Here is an 18,854-nt window from a genome sequence, read left to right as displayed (position 1 = left end):
TTCGTTTTCCACCTACAAACCTTGTATTTATAAGTTACGTATTGTATGACTTGAATTCGGTAATTTCAGAGACATTGATGTAGGGTATGTCCATTCCATGTCTATGTTCGGAATTGTATTTGCCGGAAGAAACAAAAGACTACAATTCCCTACTTCTCACTCCTTGACTGCGCATGCCCACTAGCACTGCGGCGCAGTCCCCGGAGGCTGGTGCGCAAGCGCACGGCGAGCCACTGGCAATCAAGTTGGTCAAACAGCTGGTGATAAAATGGTAGGTAAGATCAAAATAATAAACCCAAACAAACGAATGAGCCACGGCAGCAGGGCGAAGCGCTGGAAAGCGGGACGGGCTCTGCGCTAGGCAGTCAGGGAGTGTTGTGGCCGCGGTGTCTTCGGCCAGTGTCGCATTGTCAGGTGTGTTTTGCGGGAGCAGTTTGTGAAAAGGAAGGTCAGAGAGAGTTGATGGTATTTTGAGAGCTGACACCAGCAGTTGCATGGCACGTACCTTTCCCTTTTTGGTCTACAAGCAAGCTGGGGTAGGGGAGCTGGCCGGCTGCAGAGAGTCGGGAACTGGGTCGCTGGTAGCCTGAGCCCGGGTAGTTAAGTAGGACGAGTTGAGATTGTCGCTTTCCACCCATGCGACCACGAAACTACAGCCCCGGAGCAGCGCCGATGTTCATCCGCAGCTCTTTTATTTGTGTTTTCACTCCCGACACATTGCAGTGCATGCCTAATTCAATCCTGCAGCTGCGTGCTTCTATGCCGTTATTAACGTGTGCCTCGCCGGCAAGCTAATAGTGTTAGTTTCTCAGACAGTAATCGCACACACTAACCCTGTTAGGATTGTTCTGATTGTTGTTGAAACTTCCCTGACCTGAGCATTTGGTAACAGAGGTTTGCCATCAGTTATACCGTTCGCACCGTGAGTATTGCATGCCTGAGGTCCGGTAGCAAGTAGAAATTGACTTCACAGTGAGTTCACGAACGAAATTAACTAGGATCCGACTAGTTGTGTAATTTCTGTAACCAATTGGTCAGTGGAATAGGAACGTATGGTTTTCGTGTTTGACAAATACTAAGTCCTGAAGCGGAGGTCTTGTATGGAGAAGGGAAATATTTGCGAGTAGACGGCTAAAAACTTTGGAGGCGTCTGCTGTTGTCTTTTTGAAATATGGAGCGTGCTACATTAAATACTAGTGATCGGCATCTTTGTATCTTCCAGCACCTTTCCGATGCAGGATGGATAGTTTCTCATAGAAGCAACATTCCCTTGTGTTGTCTCGTCCCGCATGCCCGGCGCTCTCCTGTAGTATCGATATATTTGTATCAAGTCTCGCTCACTGCCTTGAATGCGCTGTCCCGGAGATCTGTGTCCGTTTTTCAGTAGTGAGAAGCTCGACACCTGTCAAAATGCAGCGATGAGGTCACGCACTTAGCTTTTGCCTTTTTTTTTTGTTGTTTTACCGAGAGAGTTATGCTTTAGTTCTTTGAACGTAAGCACTTTCCACTGAATCTTTTGATTCCTACGTTACTGGCCTTATGTCTGTTCTGTAACGCCTGTGCCTGGGGGCTACCAGTCCCTCAACCACAGAGCAATGATGTAGTGGCAAGAGAAGGACCGAAGACGGTGCAGGACATCATAAGTCGAATCACACCAGCCCTGTTGTACATTTAGATGAAGGAGAGCTAGCTGAATTGATCTATACCTAAAGGGTGCTGGGACCAGTATTTGCGGAGTGCAGGGTACTTTCCAATCCACAGAGTGGAAATTCTGCTGCCATTGCGCGTGTTTGAACTTGAGTCTGGATCTAGTCTGAAAGCTATGGGGTGGCATGGGTACCCAGTGGTTGCCATTGCTGCCTTGCAGCGCCGCGGTCCAGGGTTCAATCCCGAGTGGGTTTTGGAGTTTGCGTGTTTTCTCTCAGTGTGCTTTGAACTTCCTCCAGGTGCATCGGTTTCCTCCCACGGTCTAAAAACATGCTGGTAGGTTAATTGTCTTCTGTAAAAACTGGCCCTTGTAAGAGCAGGCGTCTGGTCCAGACTGTCTCCCGCCTTGTACCCAGTGACTCCCAGTGGAGGTTGCAGGCCACCGTGACCCTGAATTGGAGAAGTGTTTATTGAAAGTGACGTGAAAATGAATCCATTTTACACGTTTTAAGTACACACTTTCCACCACAAAATGTTTTAAACTTTATTCTGCTTCTTTTGCAATTCAGGAAGTGTGTTGACTTAAGCCTTTTCCAGAACATTTTGTGGCTCTGTCTACCAAAGATTGTTGACAGAAAAAAGGGAGGATGTGTTGTCTTTTTTTTTTTTACCCTTTAGAACAGTGCGCATGCCTTTGAAATAAGCAAAACCCAAAAGGAGCACAAGATAGCTACATGTAATCAAGTTATTGGGACTTATTGGGAATTTCTTGAACACTGAAAGGCTTTCTTTTGTCCACACTGATGATAGAAGTCAGTTTTGGTTTCGACACCTCCCTAAGGAAGAATATTTTCCCCCCCAAGCAAAGCTTACTTAGTATTGTTAGCACAGTTTGGAATGTTTTTAAAATAAACACAATATGATATTTCTTGGATAAGCTAAAAGCTTTAATCCTCTTGCTTCCTAGTCAACTGAATTCACCCATTTGTTTTCTTATGTACACGTATTGACTGCAGTGCATTAGAAGGAAATTTCCTAGAGGGCATTTTCTGACCTCTTCATCCAGCACAGGGTCACAGGGGAGCCCGAGTTCCTCCAGCCACTGCAGTCCTGAGGCCGAGGGGCTTGAAATCTCCTCTAGTAAAACCTGCAAATACGGGAGTTAGCTCTAGTAAAAGGGGATGGCTCCAGTTCATTTCTAGTGTGCAAACAATTTTGAAGAGAATGTTGTTTTTTAAATTTCAGTTGACTGGCAAAAAACAAACAAACAATTGGATTGCACTGTGCAATAATAGGTTTTAGATTTTTTTTAATAACCGTAAATGTAGGCCTATTTCGTGTGCTATACACACGTATGAGAAACAAGCAGCTTGTCCTTGGTTCTTCAATTCAGCGTAAGAGGCGAGGAGGACGCAGGCGTCAATGATAACGCCACTCCGTGTGGTCCAATTCACTTTCTCTGAATCTGAACACACACTCTAATGCTTTCTGAATATTGTTTTTTTTTACTCATTGTGCTAACAAATGGCTTTTTGTTCCACATTTGTAAACGTCTCCTAATTAAAGTCAGAATTGCATATTTATAACATGAATTCTCATGGAAAAATCAAAGGACACATGAAACGCTCCGTTCTTCCAAATGTTAAAAAAATATATGCTGTTACCACTATGTACACAATAAAAAATGGTATGCCTTTTGGTCTTTAATTAAAAAAAGGTAGTCATTATGCCAATTGATAATAAGGTTAGCAAATTAAGAGCCAGCAACTCTTGTGATGCAATTTGCATTGACACAAAGTCCCTTTTTTGGCATAAAATCTTAGCAGTAAAATCTTTCATGGTCGGCTAGGGCTCTCGGGCACTGAATGAGCAGCAAGTGTATAACATAAAAACAGGTGGTTGCAACATCAGAATGCATTTTATTTGCTGTCATTTGTGAAGAATTGTTTTATTCTGTGTGCGTTGCAATTCATCCAGAAATAATGATGGAGAACTTTTGTGATAATGTAAAATAATCTGGAACATGAATTCTGAGTGTTTGTAAAGCATTCAGATGTTATTCCTGAAATCTCTGGATGTCCTAAAAAAGATCAGCACGCTTATAGCTCTTTAGAGTGGCAAGCTCAGAATACCACTGAGAGCACGTCTGAGTGTCACAGGCTGAAATATTTCATCAACATACCTTATGAGCAATTAATGCAAAAGTCACATACTCTGTTTTAATTAGTGTTGTAGCAAATACATGAATCCCTCAAATGCTTGAAGTGTTAAAACACCATACCCTAATATATAATAATAAAAACACCATACCCTAATAGAATAATAATAATAAAAAAAACACCATACCCTAATAAATGTAATAACATTTTGGCATTCTCAAAATTCAAATGCGCATTCTACATCACAAAATCAAGACTGGAAATAAAAATGTTATAAAGAATAGCTCTTTCATAAGAACCTTTAATTACATGCTTGCCAATTCAGTGTACAAGAAAGTGCTTGGGTACCCTAGCAGACAAGCTCAGTGTGGACATGTTTGTATGATGTTTGCCAGTCATATGTAGGTGGGGTGGCGAGGAGGTTACTCAGTCTTACTGAGCCTTATTTTTTGTTTTAAAACTGAAAGGTTTCTTTTATCCGTTTTTCCGTCTTAAAAATATACAGGATATTTAGCACATACACCATGTTGGCACTTCACATCTTGCTGTAAGGGAAATATGAAATTCAGTGTACTGTACTCTGTAATGTAAGACATTTCGGCAATAAACTGTTACCTTATGGTGTTACACCTTCTTGACATTTAATGTAATTAAAAGAAAATCACAATTCTGGTGCAATAATTATTTTCGTGTTTATAGATTAAGTACCCTCATTTACTTAGGTGTTTCGTTTTTTCTCCTTCAGGTGTGAGGCTACTTGTGCCGGTCAGTGCTCCACAAAAAGACCGAAACTTGTTTTGAATACTTGAAAGCAGCTCATACAGTAGTTTACAAAATACATTTTTTTTTTAAGTATGACAAAGTATTTAAGTATGATAAAAACTGAAAAGACTAAAATGTTTTGGAGTATATGTCTGTGTATACTTGTTTTAAAGAAAATAAATCTTATTTTGAAGTTAAGAAGAATAAGATTATTTGGATTTTAATGAAGGTCTACTTTTGAATTACACTATTAGTAAAGAGAAGAGGGTTTTAAGCATAAAGTATACATTTTCTTTTAGTAAATTAAAATTGATTATCAACATTAATATACTATTTGAAAGTTGCAGCACGACTTTTGATCTGCAAGTCGCAAATATTTTGTCTTTTTAATCAGATTGAAGGTACTGTATGAGTGGGAAGGCGCCTGTTTTAACAGTGACTTGTAAAATGTAGGAGCTGGCAGGGGCAGGAGGCTCGAATAAGAGAGAATTACCGCATGAAAGGAAGGCCTTTGCAAACTGTAAATGGACAGTTTTACACGGAGAACACAATCAAACGTTTGTTTGACCGGGCTCTGCGTGTGTTTGTGTTTCTCAGCATAAGCTCAAGTCATCGCAGAAGGACAAGGTTCGCCAGTTTATGGCCTTCACTCAGTCTGGGGAGAAGACAGCTGTGTACTGCCTGACCCAGAATGACTGGAAACTAGAAGTGGCGACAGACAACTACTTCCAGAATCCAGACCTGTACTACAAAGAATCCATGAAGAACTCAGTAGACCGGAAGAAAATAGAACAGCTTTATAACCGGTATAAAGGCAAGTATTGTTTTCCCCTCTGATTCCAAGAGCGTGTGGTAAGTCTCTTAGCTTTTCAGAACCTGTGTTTTGGTCAGGCATTGATTAAATGTTTTTTTTGCTCATTTTTTCAATTGGTTTCATTTAAAATTAGTTCATCGGGGATGTGTTAAATGATTTGCTTTGTTTTGAATTGATTTCATTTTGGAACTTCACTACAAAAACTTTAAATGTGCTTGAGTGCCTGAGATGCACTCTTTCAGCTGACCCTGAGTGTATCATTCATTGTTAAAATTAATTATATGGAAAGTAAGGGTTTTGCTCAATCCTGACGTTCATTGATCAGTTCTGGGAATACGGATGGCAGGGTTTGGACCATGTAATAAACCTGTGCTTTGTATATACGTTGGCTTCTCAGGCTTAGAACCAGGTGTTCATTGTCTTGCTCTTGATTCATCTTCGTTTGTGGATGTGCTTTTGTAACTCACCTTGTTGCCACCTCTTAAAGAGAGACCTGAGAAGTCTCACTTTATTCCACAGCTCACTACACAGTGCAGTGAAGTGTCATGTGTGTTTCCCCAGATCCTCAGGATGAAAATAAGATTGGTATCGACGGGATCCAGCAGTTCTGTGACGATCTGAACCTGGACCCAGCCAGCATCAGTGTGCTGGTCGTAGCGTGGAAATTCAGAGCTGCCACCCAGTGCGAGTTCAGTAAGAAGGAGTTTGTGGAAGGCATGTCAGAGCTAGGGTAAGCAATTGCTGTCAGATCTGCGTGCTGTGTAATTTTAGCAGTTGAGGGCTCAATAACAATAGAATAGAGCCATCGCTGGCATTATTTCTACATTATTTTCAGAAAAGGGAAAGAGAATGAATGCCACTGTAACAAACATATAATTTTAGTTCACAGAACTTCTGTGCCATACATTTAAAAAAAGAAGTGTTTAATTGTGCATTATAAAGAAGTTGCATTGGGTGTTTTTGAGAAAGAAATTGGAAAGGAAAATGGCGTATACCCTGCTTTGCAGCTGATTAATACAAGGCCAATATTTCATTTTTCCTTCTTTTCCACATATTATATCACTTGTTTTTTTCCCAAAATCTATTTTTTTAAGTGATAACATCCAAATAAGTAAGCAAAAACCAATGTTATAAACTCTATTATGCAAAACAAAAATTCAACCCTAAACATTAATGGTATTATTCCTCAGCTACAAAAACCTAAATGAGGGACTGGTTTATGAAGTATTTTACACTAATCTTTTGTTTTGTAAAGGGAAAATCACATCCTTCATATTCCTTAAACAAGTATTTCAGCTCTCTATGCGCTCTAAAATTAATATTCTGTGATTCATTTGACACTTCACATCTACTAATTTGATAGGCAAAAATGCATAAATTATACAATTGTTTGCAAATGAGAGAAAGAGAATAGTACTTCCTTAATATGGTCAGACAGGTTCCTAAACTACTGTCATGCGGAGGTCTTAATATTTAAACAACAGCAAGAGAGACTTATATTATAGCTGTGTATTCTGACCTTTTCGTGGTTAAAAGGAGAAAAGGTTCAGCTGAATCAGACCAAGGCTGTTGACTATCACTGCAGATTTGGGTGCTCGCCGTGCTCTTTCAGATATATAGAATGTCAGTATAGTTATGCTTTTGTTTTGTTGGTTTGACCAGTTACAGTATATACTTGCTTTTTCTTTGTCTTGTTTTTTTCTCTCACAGCTGCGACAGCCCAGATAAACTTAAAGCACTCCTCCCAAGATTAGAGCAAGAATTAAAAGACCCAGGAAAGTTCAAAGACTTCTATCAGTTCACATTTAATTTTGCTAAAAACCCCGGACAGAAGGGCTTAGGTAAGCGTCTTTTTTTAATCCTTCTCTCTTTCTGTTTTGCAGTAGACACTTTCCAGTATTTTTAAACATCTGGAAGGAAAGTGAAGTTAAAAAATGTAAGAAATGGTTTTGAGTAAACCTGAGCCCCTTCATTTCAGAAAGGATCATGCTGCGTAATGCAGCCTTTCTATAGACAATTTGAAGTTTAAAGTTGGGTGAATTTCCCAACCATTGAAGGCTCCTGCAATGTGGGAACAGCAGCAACCTTCAGGGGAGACTGTCCTGATGGGTCATTGATGGTCGGTTGATCTGCTGACCTCAAGAAACAAATCTGTAAATAACCCATCCCTCTCTCCTGTCCCCAAGCATCAGGACGGACGATTGAGGCAAGCTGCTTTTCTGTAGCAGAAATGTTGGATACGATAACGTTACCTTTACAGAATCACGACTTCCTGATGGCCGTTATGTTTTAAGAACAGCTTTTCTGATTTAAGCTACCCGTGCCTGTGCGGCTTTGATATCCTGAAGATGGAACTGCGCCTGTGTACCTCCGTGTCCGACTCCTGCCTCGGGCAGCCTGTGTTACAGCGAATCATCGTCTTTCTGACGGTCGCTGCCTATCTTGTGAACCGCAGTGTGCTTCAGCAAGCCTGGCTCCGTCCCCTAATTATTTGGGGATTTTCCTGGGGCTTGGCTCATGACAGGCAAATTGGCCGAGGGGCTGCAGCTCCCCATCACAGTGCAGAGTGCAGTGAAGTGGGATTTTAAGGGCTCCCGGTGGCTCCGAAGGCAGAGGCTTATTTGCGGAGCCAGGCCGAGCCCCAGCTGGGCCCCCTGTGACGTGCCAGACTCCCTATCACGCAGCGCCTTCTGTGCCCCCCACCCCCAGCGCAGGGGGGCCGTTGTCTGTGCCACGACTGGCAGGCAGGCCTGATAGCGGCCCGTTCTGGGGCACACACACACACACACACACACATACACACACACACACACACACACACACACACACCTCTTCGCTCTCAAAATCGCACTAAGTCTCAGGGTTAGTGCAACTACAGTAGACGCGTTAAGAGGCAGTGATGGAAAATAACTGAGAAGTGTGTAGCAGCTGGTTTGGCCTGAGAATTATCGTGAGGCCTAGAGTTCTGGAAAGTGATGCATTAGGGCAAATAGTTGGTGATGGCAGAAGATCTTACCTTGAATTGCGATGAAACTAGTCCTAATTCTGTTTTGTAGCTTAAAAGGGCCAATTGACGTTTCTGACTTCTCAGGCAGTGGTGAAGTATTTCCACAGACGAACTGCTTACTCACACACAGAGCTGGTACCGTAGCTCTGTTTCACAATATTAACTTTGCTGTAAACACCATGGTCCCCCAAAATGCTGCTGAAGGAAAAGAAACAATCTTTTGCACAAAGGACTGCTTGGCGCGGATTAGCTACAGAATCCTCTTATCTCTGAATGGACACATTTGTTGCAGTAACCAGGCCTTTTGATTATTAAAGCAGTGTTGCTGGCTCAGAGCACTGCTGAAGTTTTACTGTAGTTCGATGCCCCATGAAGTACATAGTGTTCCTTTTCGATGGGGGCGGTTCACAAAAGGATATTGTTGGAGCTTTTAGAGTCCAGGCCTGCGAGGTAAGGTAAGGGCCCACAGGGAAGTTAAGGGAACTGACCCTTTTCTGGAAAGAAAAAAGCTTCACAAAGACGAGATGGAGATCTCTGAGACCTGGGTTCAGTGGAAGCAGCAAAAAACAATGTCGGGAGAAAAATGTGTGAAAATACCCAAAACCCGTCACATGAGTGTAGAGTGACCATAAATATCAAGACATGAGCGAGGCACAGAAGTAGAAAAAGGTGCGAAAATTAGGAATACACCTTTCAAAAGGGTGGATGGAGGAATATGATTAGTGTGGCGGTTGAGCTGTAGCCTTGCAAAAATCTGTTTTGTTCAATATTCAGAAACACGTTTACTTTCACCACGGATGGCGGATTGCAGGACGCCAGCCTGTGAAAATATGATGTCATGTGAGGTTGTGAAAGTTCATGTCCCTCTTTTGCAATCCTTATTACCGACGTAGCAAGACATGAGGACAAATGTGACAGCACTCATCTAAGAAGACACTTTTAACATCCGAAAGTGATGTGCGAGCAAGCAAAGGCGCACAGGTTCGTAGCCATGCCTCGGTTCAGGCAACGCACATTCGAAATGCTGCCGTTCAGTCTCACTGGGGCTTTCAGAGTCCATTGTCCCGCCATCAGTAGATTCCAGCAGCCCAGCTAGGACTGCTAAAGCCACTGGGAGGTGTGCAAGACCCATAGAGCTGAAAACAGTCATCAGGTGCTTCCACTGTGGTAACATCACAGCTCAGCAATCAGCGTGAAGCCGTCCACAGACTGCATGAAGTGCATAGATGTTCTCTTTCTGTCAGTGGCAGAGCTTGTTTATATAATAGAAACCACAGAGGGGTCACCAAGGGCTGTGTGTGAGGAAGAAGCATTGTTTGGGTGACTGTGGGGCAATGCTGTGCTGGGCTATGTATTTCATATTTAGACGTTAGCTTATGTAGGCCAGCGACTCGCCACACCACCTTAAATCGACAGCTCCATCCTGCAACAGCAGTGTTCGAATTCGTTCTGGGTTCAGCCTCCTAACGCTGCTGTCAGGCTTCCTCAAGACTAGTGAGAAAGATGAATGCAGTGCACTGGCCTGGTATATCACCAGCAGCAGCTGTACAGACTGATTGGTGGAACAGCACTCCCACCCATGTGTCATGGCTTTTCCAGTCTGTACCACACAGATTGCAGGCTTGTTTTGAGATCATACTAGGCACACCAGGTAGTTTTCACTTTTATAAGACGCTACCTTGAAAGCACAATGGGTTCTACACCACACGACACTTCTCGGTGTTTATCAGAATTTGCAGCAGAACTCTGTAGTAGGTAAATTTCATAATTCTATCGGTGTATACGTGAGAGCACTCATATCTTTTTCTTGTTTTTGTCTCAGATTTAGAAATGGCAGTGGCCTACTGGAATTTAGTATTGACAGGAAGGTTTAAGTTTCTCGACCTCTGGAACAGGTTTTTATTGGTAAGTTGCTCTTGGGAGGGGTGCTAACAAGTTTGCTTTTTGGGGAATTGTGGTGCCTCTGTGCCTTGACATTACTGTCCTGGAGTTCTCAAAGAGGGGAAGGAACTCTGTGGTGATGGTGCTGAATTGATCTTTTTTTGCCACCTTTGTGTGTTTGATAAACCCCACAGGCATTCGTACTTGTGTGTGGAGTTGTTACGAGTTATAAAGACATGAACAGTACTGGACTACTTTAAAAAGGCTTTATAAAAGTATAATATTATGTCATTTTTTTGTAATGTAATAAGAAAACATCTACTTAAAGCTTGTAAAAGTGATTGTATGATGGTGATAATTATACTGAGCATCAAAAGAAACTCAATTCATAACTGTGGTAAATTCCGAAAGTTATCATGAGGAAAACCACAAAATCTTTCTGTAGCAGGTACACTGATGTGTTACAAAATAGGCATGGCATTGACTATGTCAGTCAGTTCATCATGCTAATTAGCGCCTGTCATTAACACAGTTCATCAGTAGAGGGTCAACCATGAAACCACAGGCTTGATTATGGCCCCTGTTGTACAGCTAATGTTGTGTCTGCCTCCAATATACAGCATGTTTCACACATGGATGGTTGTGGGATCCTGTGCTTCTCACAGGCCTCTGAGCCCTACTGTAAATACCATGGCAGCCTAGCCAAATTTGTAATAGTGCTCAAGCCTGACACAGATGTCGCCAACTTTCTATAAGAAAGCCATTATTAGAGAAACGGTTTGAGAACACCAGTGTCCTGCTGGGACTTGGTCAGGATGAGCCTGCAGGCAGGGCTCCCCAGATGTGATCGGTTTTAGACTGAGCTCTGTACCTCCCTATTCGTGGTGCTGAGATGCCGTGACCCCTGTTCTCCCAGATCTTAGCCTGACATTGGTGGGACTATGTTTGACTGTAACGTCTTGCCTGGTTAGAATTATGCAGCTGTGGGTACCCCCAATAGCGCACAACAGTGTGCTGACTTAGCCCAGCCTCTAGCATACTGATGAAACGCGAAGGCGTTCTTCTCTTGATAAGAGAAGAGAACTCTGTCAGTTCCTTTTCGTTCTGTTCATTTCAGCAGGCTATGCTATGCTATTCAGCACAGAATAATTTCTATTAATCATCAACAGGTGATTTACTTCTTATGTGTCAGCTAGTCACTGAGGTTTATCACAGTCATTCATAAATGGTCGGTTACTTGAAATGAAGCCAAAACATTTAATATCTTAATGTATACTGGATTTTTCTAAAAATATGCATTTTTAGGGTAGAGTGATAACATTTTCTTCTGATGCTCCATGTAGATAAGGGTCAAACAGTCCAGACTCTGTGAGGTCTTGGGCTCACACAGGAACTGTCTTCATTCACAAATCTCTTACTGACACCATTCTGAAAGTTTTCTTTTGAGGATGCATCTCATAAGTTTTGTTCATGCTTTTCAGCACATCGAAGCAAATTAAACTAGTCCATGACAGGGCATACGAATACTGTACAGGCACACACACCAGGACCGATTTTCTCAGAAGCCAATTGACCTACTGTAGAACTATGCGTTTGGACTGTGGAAGGAAACCAGAGCACCTGCAGGAAACCTATGTGAGCATGCTACATAATATAAGTTATAGGACTACTTCCTTCTTTTTCTGGGTAGCAGAGGAATGCTTATACTCAGCCCCCACCTCCAACACATTCCCTTCTTTCTATAGGCTGAAAATCCACCTACTGTAGGATGACTAAGACAAAGATTGTGGAGTGTGGAGCAATTGTTTCTTATAAATGTGAACAGACGTGGAGATGATTTTGCCAATACATATGATTAATGCATTTAAGCGTATGTACAGTATAGTTACATTTGATACATATGTGAAGGACTCTCATTCTGACCAAACGACTTACAGAAATGACATGCAGACCTGTGTAGAGTATTTAATACTAGGAATAAACACATTGACGATGGGAGTTCTTCCCTTGAATGAAACAGGGCCATCAGCACTCTTCCAACTTAGTTTTATGAGTCTATGAGTTCTTGTTTTAATGGAGACAAAGAGAAGGTTTTCGTCAGCAGCTACCTAAAGATCACCGTATAGTGTCCCTTTTTAAGGAGCACTAGATGTGTTGCAGCCATCTTGTTATTCAGCTGTTTTAAAATGTATTGTTTTGGTTTTGTAGGAACATCACAAAAGATCAATCCCCAAAGACACGTGGAATCTTCTTTTAGACTTTGGAAACATGATCGCAGATGACATGTCAAACTATGATGAAGAAGGTAACTATTTTAAGGTTGTACTGTAAATGTCTCTGAGCTAGTCTGATTATTTTGCTGTGTTTTGACGTTTTGTTTTTTGTAAATTTGATGGGATAAGTATAAACCCATGGTTTCTGTAAACAAAACTAGGCAGGTTTGCTTTCTCCACATTGTGGTTAACAACACAAAAAAGAAAAGCCGATCTCATTCTAATCTGTAGTACACAATTTTGCTCAAGCCGGCGTTTTTGTAGTGACAGAAGATCTAAATTTGGTGGGTAAATCGAGACGCTTTCTTTACGGCAGTGCATTGCGTCTCAAGAGAGGGAATGAAAAGTCCCCTTTCATTCTGGTTTTCCTCTTGCAGGTGCGTGGCCCGTTCTTATCGACGACTTCGTGGAATTCGCGCGGCCTATCGTCACCGGCGGCAAGCGCAAAACTGTATAATCGCGGGCGCCCGGGGCGGGGAGGGGGTTGCTTTCGTCGTTTCATTTTTTGTCGTTGGTTTTCTGTTTTTTTTTTCTTTTCGGAAGACAAAAAAAAAAAACACTTGAAGTCACACCGTGTGCGCGGTGCTGGGAGGGGCGAGGAGGGGGCGTGCGCCGTAGGGGCGAGGACAGAGACCGGCGCACGAACAGGCCGCCGCCCCCTCCCTGAGACCCGGCCTCCCGGCGCGCTGCTTTCACAGGACGAGGCAACGGGAGGCGGGCGCACAGACTCTGCCTGCGCAGGCTGGGGGGGTGGGGGTGCAGAAGATAGCTCTTTGCTTTACGTGGGGTTGGGGGACAACACAGGAAAAAACAAAAACCTTTCAAAATATCGCAATGGCTGTATGATATAGGATGTAGATTCTGCATGTCTTTTTTATACTTTGGAACAATGTGAACTACAGATCCCTTTTTTTCTTAACCGGAGAGATGTTCAGACAGCACAGCATGCCATTCAGATCAGGTGAACACCAGCAGACACAGTTATTACAGTTGTAAAATACTGTACCTATAGATATATAGAGAGCTATATATATATAAAAAGCATATATACATATATAAATATGAAGAAGAAAAGCATTTGTGGTGTAAATTAATGAGTCGGCTCTTCAGTATGCTTCATTTTTTTTCCTTTTTAAATGTCAGCCAGCGAGGGAAGGCGATGCTGTACTTTTGGAAGAATGAAACAGCAGGAATTACCATTACACTGGTACAGACCCAAGGGCCGCTGTTTCTCAAATGATCCAGTAGGGTGTTTGAGTGGATTGGTGGATTATCATGCCTTCAGTTACTACCTACATGAACGTAACAGGCTAACATGTCTCCCCTAATTTTAACAAGCTGGTGTTTCCCCCATTATCGTCTGTTCCTTGTCCTATAAAGGGAATTTAACACGTTGTTAACCACGAGGAATGCTTTGTTTGGGCTGCAGGGAGCTGTTTTGTTTTGTGTGCTTTTCTTTCTAGATTAACGAAGTAATGGGAAGCAGCATTAAAACCGCTGAGCGTGAAACAGGTGAGAAGCACCGCTTATTAACGTAGGCCGTGATCATATTGAATCTGACGTCTCTCGACTTTCCGTATCCTCGAGTCATCGCCACTTCAACGGGCGGGTCGGAGCGAGCACAGGTGCGAGTACCTGTCAGCCGAAACGCAGTTGTACCATCCATAAATATAACAGCGTTCTCTTCTGTTTCCGTAGTTGTTTGGCGTACCAGACGGCCTGGTAACTGAACTAGTGCATGTGTTAGAGCAGGGCTTTTTTAATCGAAGCTCTCATGAATCAAATACTCAAGTCATCTGTCTTAAGCCAAGCAGAAAGGGATACTGGTTTAAAGAGTTTAAAGCACGCTCTCTTCTTCAGGTTGAACAGCCTTTCATGTAGTGTTCCATCGTGTCCGTCACATCCTGCAGAGCTCTGTCCTCTTCACCTGATGGGGTAGTTTCCATCTCCGGTCCACATGGGCTCCTGGTTTCCATGGCATTACGTGGACAAGAGAGCATGTGACCTCCCCCACCCATCACCCCTGCAAGGAGTACCCCCAGCAATGCTGGTCCCCACTCATACAGCGGGGTGGACAGGAGTGTCTGGGGTACAGTACCTCACTCCAGTGTACAACAGCAGGGTGTCCAGCAGGAGCCTGAATCTGCCACCCGATTACGAGACTAGAGCCTTACACACTACGCTGCACCTCGCCCGCGTTCAGCGGTATGACCACTGAAACTCACAGTTTGTCCCGTTGCAGTGTGAAGGAGTGTGATGTTAGACCTAACCTGTGGCCACCACCTGTGGTCCTCTAACACCACTTGTGCACGACACATGAAAGAACAGACAGCAGGAAAAAAAGTCTGGGGAAAAATACATGTTGAAAGCAGGTTTTTAAATAAGTAGTAGGCCAAGATTCAGCAAAAAACCTACTCTGTTTATTAAAACCTAATATCAAGACTTGATAAACAGTAAAGGAAAATAACTCCCATTTTATATCAAGTGCTTAAACTGCTTAAATTATCAGCTTTTTGCCAACAACAACGGACACTATCCCGTGTTCTCACTTGAACACAGAAATATATCTAGAACCCAGAACAGTTTTTTCTCCATTAAAATCTAAATCACGTCTTGCGTACATGTTCTTGTACTGTATCAATCAAGTTAAAAATGTCCCCAGTATCTTTACTTGAACAGTCCAATAATAAAAAAAAACAACTTAAATAAATCACAATATAAATCTTGAAGAATAATGTCAACCCTCTGCAACAACCCCCTGGTTTCATTCCCAGTTGCTCTCTTAGAATGTCTTCGTCTCCCACCTGTATAGATGGATGGTGAGCTGCTGTGAAGCAAAAGTTGCACTGAACATAAATACCGAGCAGCAAAAAGCCCAGATCCATAATATCGCATTTTTCATTGTGGGGTTTTATTTTCCGGAAAACACCAAAATTGCATAAATAGGGGCCGCGCTGAATTATATTTCCTCGTGAGAATTTGTATGCTGGTCCTACATTGCTGGAGTGACTATTCTATCTGGGTTATAAAGTGCCTGCTTATCATTGGGTTGTACTGATGAGCTTTGTTAGCTTTGAATTTAAACCAGCAGAAGATGATGGCAACTGGTTGTGTTATTCAGATTGAAACCTGCTTTGAATTGGAATAAACTGGTGAATGAAAGGGACTTACAAGAAAACATTCAGGAATATTTGTATTCAACACATTCAAGGTGATTTATACACAATCTACAAGCAAATAAAATAGATCTGAAATCTGGAGAAAGCTTATTTTGTGTCTGAGGAACTGGAACACAGTTCTGTCTAACAGTTAACACCCAGAATATCTCTCTGTCAGCCTCATAACCTGCATACAATATATACTTTATGTTTCTAAAATAAGGAATAACTGATTATTTTAACATGTTTTTCCAGCTGAAAGCTTCATCATTTTACATAGATCCATCTATGTAATCCAAGATCAGTGTATACCGTGATGTAATTATCTTGATAGAATTCTTAAATAGTAATCTGAAGGTATTAACTTTCATATAATAGCGGGCTTGTTTGACCACAGTACAGCAGCAGATAAGACAATCCCTTCTCATATTGCAATTATGATGTCATAATGGCTATCAGTGCAGATGAAACCTTCTCACTTTGAAAGTGGTGCCATTTTGTTAGTCTAACAAGCCTTGACCTTTCGCCCTTACTGGACCCTTGTACATTGTCCTGGGTTTGCCTCTTCCTGACTCCCCTGACTGGTTTGTGTTTCTGCTGACTCTCCTGTGGGCTAGGATCTGTCTGTAGCTTTTCCAGCTCATCTTGGCAATAAAATTATTTGATCTCCGATGCCCCATAATGTCTCCACCACTAGATGTCATTGCATTAACAGAAGACAGCTAGTCAGACGCGTTACACTACAGTTATTAATTTCAGTGGAGCGCAATCAGATTGACAGCAAGAAAATAAAAACAGTATAAACACAAACGGGGTGGAATTATGCTTAATTTATACCAGTTTAGCCAAGTGCATATTAATTTGAACTTCTCGTTTGTTGTCCATTGTTTGTGAGCTGATGAATCAGTTACTGACATCTAGAAGATATTGGTACTAACCTTATTTATTGCTGCATTAGCTGTTTTTGAGGAATTAAATTGAAGGATTTCAGCTGTCAGAATTTGAGGGGTGTACAAAAAGTTTTGCTACTTGTGTGCACAGATTGGGACTTTTATGCTGTCGATATGCGTTATTGAAATCTGTGTTTATAACTCATACTCAATATTAAGTTTGTATTGGCATCTGTTAATGATTGATTTTTTTCCCCTAGGTTGTTGAATAATGTTTTTTTTTAGAACTTGGTCTACATACAATAATCACATTTTGACGTAAGGGGGCAGTGAAATGCAGATTCATTCACCACCTCGTGGTTGCCATATTAAAGGATGTTTACAGGCATATAAACATCAAAAGTGAATGATTAAATACAACCCTGGGTCCAGACAAGTCTTACACATTAACAGAGCAGACAATGTCTCTGCTGTGAAAAATATTACATTGGTTTGCCTAACCAGCATTGCAGAATTGCACACAAGCTTGGCAGGTCTTTTGTTTGGAACACGGAAGGCTTTTTCTGGACATTGTGGTGCGGTACAAATTTCCATCAGATGAGTGCACGAAAACTTCAGCTCACAAGACGGCTAGCGCATGTTGCCAGAATCCAGCAAAGAGGTGCTGGAGCTCTTCTACACTGATCCAGCAGAGCGTGGGCTGGTTACTGAGCATGGCATGACACAGTGCAGCCAGACACCAAAAGGGTTCACTTCTGAGTTCACGTCTGGCAAACTGACACCAGGGCTGAATGAATGCACTGCAAGCACCCTGCGTTTAAACCCTCAGAGATATTTTGCTTATTAAAATGATGGCCATGGTATGCTGAGATTTAAAAGTGACCCTGCTGAGGAATTATATCCCACCACTAAAAACCATCACAGGTCCATTGTCATCCGTGAACAAAACAAACTGATGGGTTTTTGACCAGTCTTCTGCTGCATGGCTGGTCGTGTGTGGAAAGTGCAGGGTTTCACAAGCCTCCATTCATTCAGCAGGGTGGGCTTGAAGCTGAACCATCCATGCTATAGCACAGATGTAGCCCTGAGTGGTTATTGTTTCACCTGGCATCCTGACTTACTGTATGCCCTGCCTGGTGTACGATTTCCAGTATGAAGACTCCTTGAGGAGCACCACTGGCAGGAGGTTAATGCAGTAGTTAGGAGGGGTTTCTCTTTGTCAGGATTTGCTAGTTTGAAGGATACGTCAGATAAATGCATTGCAATGAATAGCGGTATGTTTCTACATACCTTTGTTGCAAAACTCTTTGAACACCTCTCTTAGGTATTGATGATAATACCTCTAAATAAAATGCATTGTTACAGTGTTTACATTTAGGTTATTTTAAGTCTACTTCAGCACACAAACCGCAACTGTTAGTATCGGTTTTTTAATTGCCCTGTTTCTTTTTTTAAGTTGAGTTGTAGCTCTGTTGTAACACTTGTAAAGGCCTGGATTACTGCAATGTAACAAGCATAAAGTGCCCTGAGTGAAGTTACTGCTGTCAGTGTGTACCGAATCAAGTGCAGCCTAAAATCAGTATTACTGCTTTTGTAAATACAATTAAAGATTACATTGCTGGTGTTTAAAATATTTTATTTTTCATTGTTATTTTAAAGAAAAAGGAAACCTGTTAAATAAAGCATGTTTTTAACAAAAGACTGCGGGGCCACTCAGTTTTGTTTTCATTTTATCCATTTCATAAATTCCTTCAAAGTATTGATGGGCAGCCTGGGTGTCTGAGAACTGCCGGTTCAGTCACAGTCATTGATTACTCTGGTGAAACAAAAAACTGAAAGGCCAGGAACTAGAGCAACGTACCCAGCCCGCTGCTGGAAGTTTTACAATAGACATAGGGAAGTCTGCGCATGGATAACCAGAAGCAGTTTCACAATTAAAAGCAACAAATCAATAAAGCAAGGAAATCCACATTTAGCTAAATCCAGGAACATCGGTTTGGTAATTCTGTCCTTGGTAGTACTGATTGTAATACTTTTTCAATTCCCGTAGATGAAACCTAAACTCCCCCTCCTTCAATCCACTGTTTAACATCACCTGTTTACATCCAAGAGAGGATTTATTTACCCTGTGCTGTTGTCTCTGAAGTATTTGTGGCACTATGCTCTCTCCCTGGGGGAAATTTCATTTAGCTTTTGAGGATAATACAGAAGCACTGTATGACACAGTACAGCCAAACATTTAAAGGGCTGGAAAAATGCCACT

At 42.0% G+C, this 18,854-nt stretch overlaps 1 protein-coding gene across 3 annotated transcripts; it reads left to right on the top strand.

Moving 5' to 3' along the window:
- The first annotated feature begins 186 nt into the window (after positions 1-186).
- dcun1d2b (DCN1, defective in cullin neddylation 1, domain containing 2b) lies at positions 187-18,290 on the top strand. Of its 3 annotated transcripts, none has more exons than XM_006639195.3 (7): positions 187-271; positions 5,166-5,382; positions 5,944-6,112; positions 7,093-7,223; positions 10,212-10,294; positions 12,479-12,575; positions 12,921-18,290. In XM_006639195.3, exons 1-7 carry the CDS (start codon positions 269-271, stop codon positions 12,998-13,000), a joined length of 780 nt encoding a protein of 259 aa, XP_006639258.2. In that variant the 5' UTR covers positions 187-268; the 3' UTR covers positions 13,001-18,290. The 3 variants fall into 3 exon arrangements, with proteins under 3 accessions (XP_006639258.2, XP_015219736.1, XP_015219737.1); XM_015364250.2 differs by having other exon boundaries at positions 240-275; XM_015364251.2 differs by lacking the exon at positions 187-271 and adding an exon at positions 303-414.
- The last annotated feature ends 564 nt before the right edge of the window (positions 18,291-18,854 follow it).

Source organism: Lepisosteus oculatus, chromosome 15 (genome assembly GCF_040954835.1).
Source record: "Lepisosteus oculatus isolate fLepOcu1 chromosome 15, fLepOcu1.hap2, whole genome shotgun sequence".
In the NCBI taxonomy this organism is placed as follows: Eukaryota; Metazoa; Chordata; class Actinopteri; order Semionotiformes; family Lepisosteidae; genus Lepisosteus; species Lepisosteus oculatus.
The sequence above is the reverse complement of the archived record's forward strand: the minus strand, read 5'-3'. Positions and strand labels throughout refer to the sequence as shown.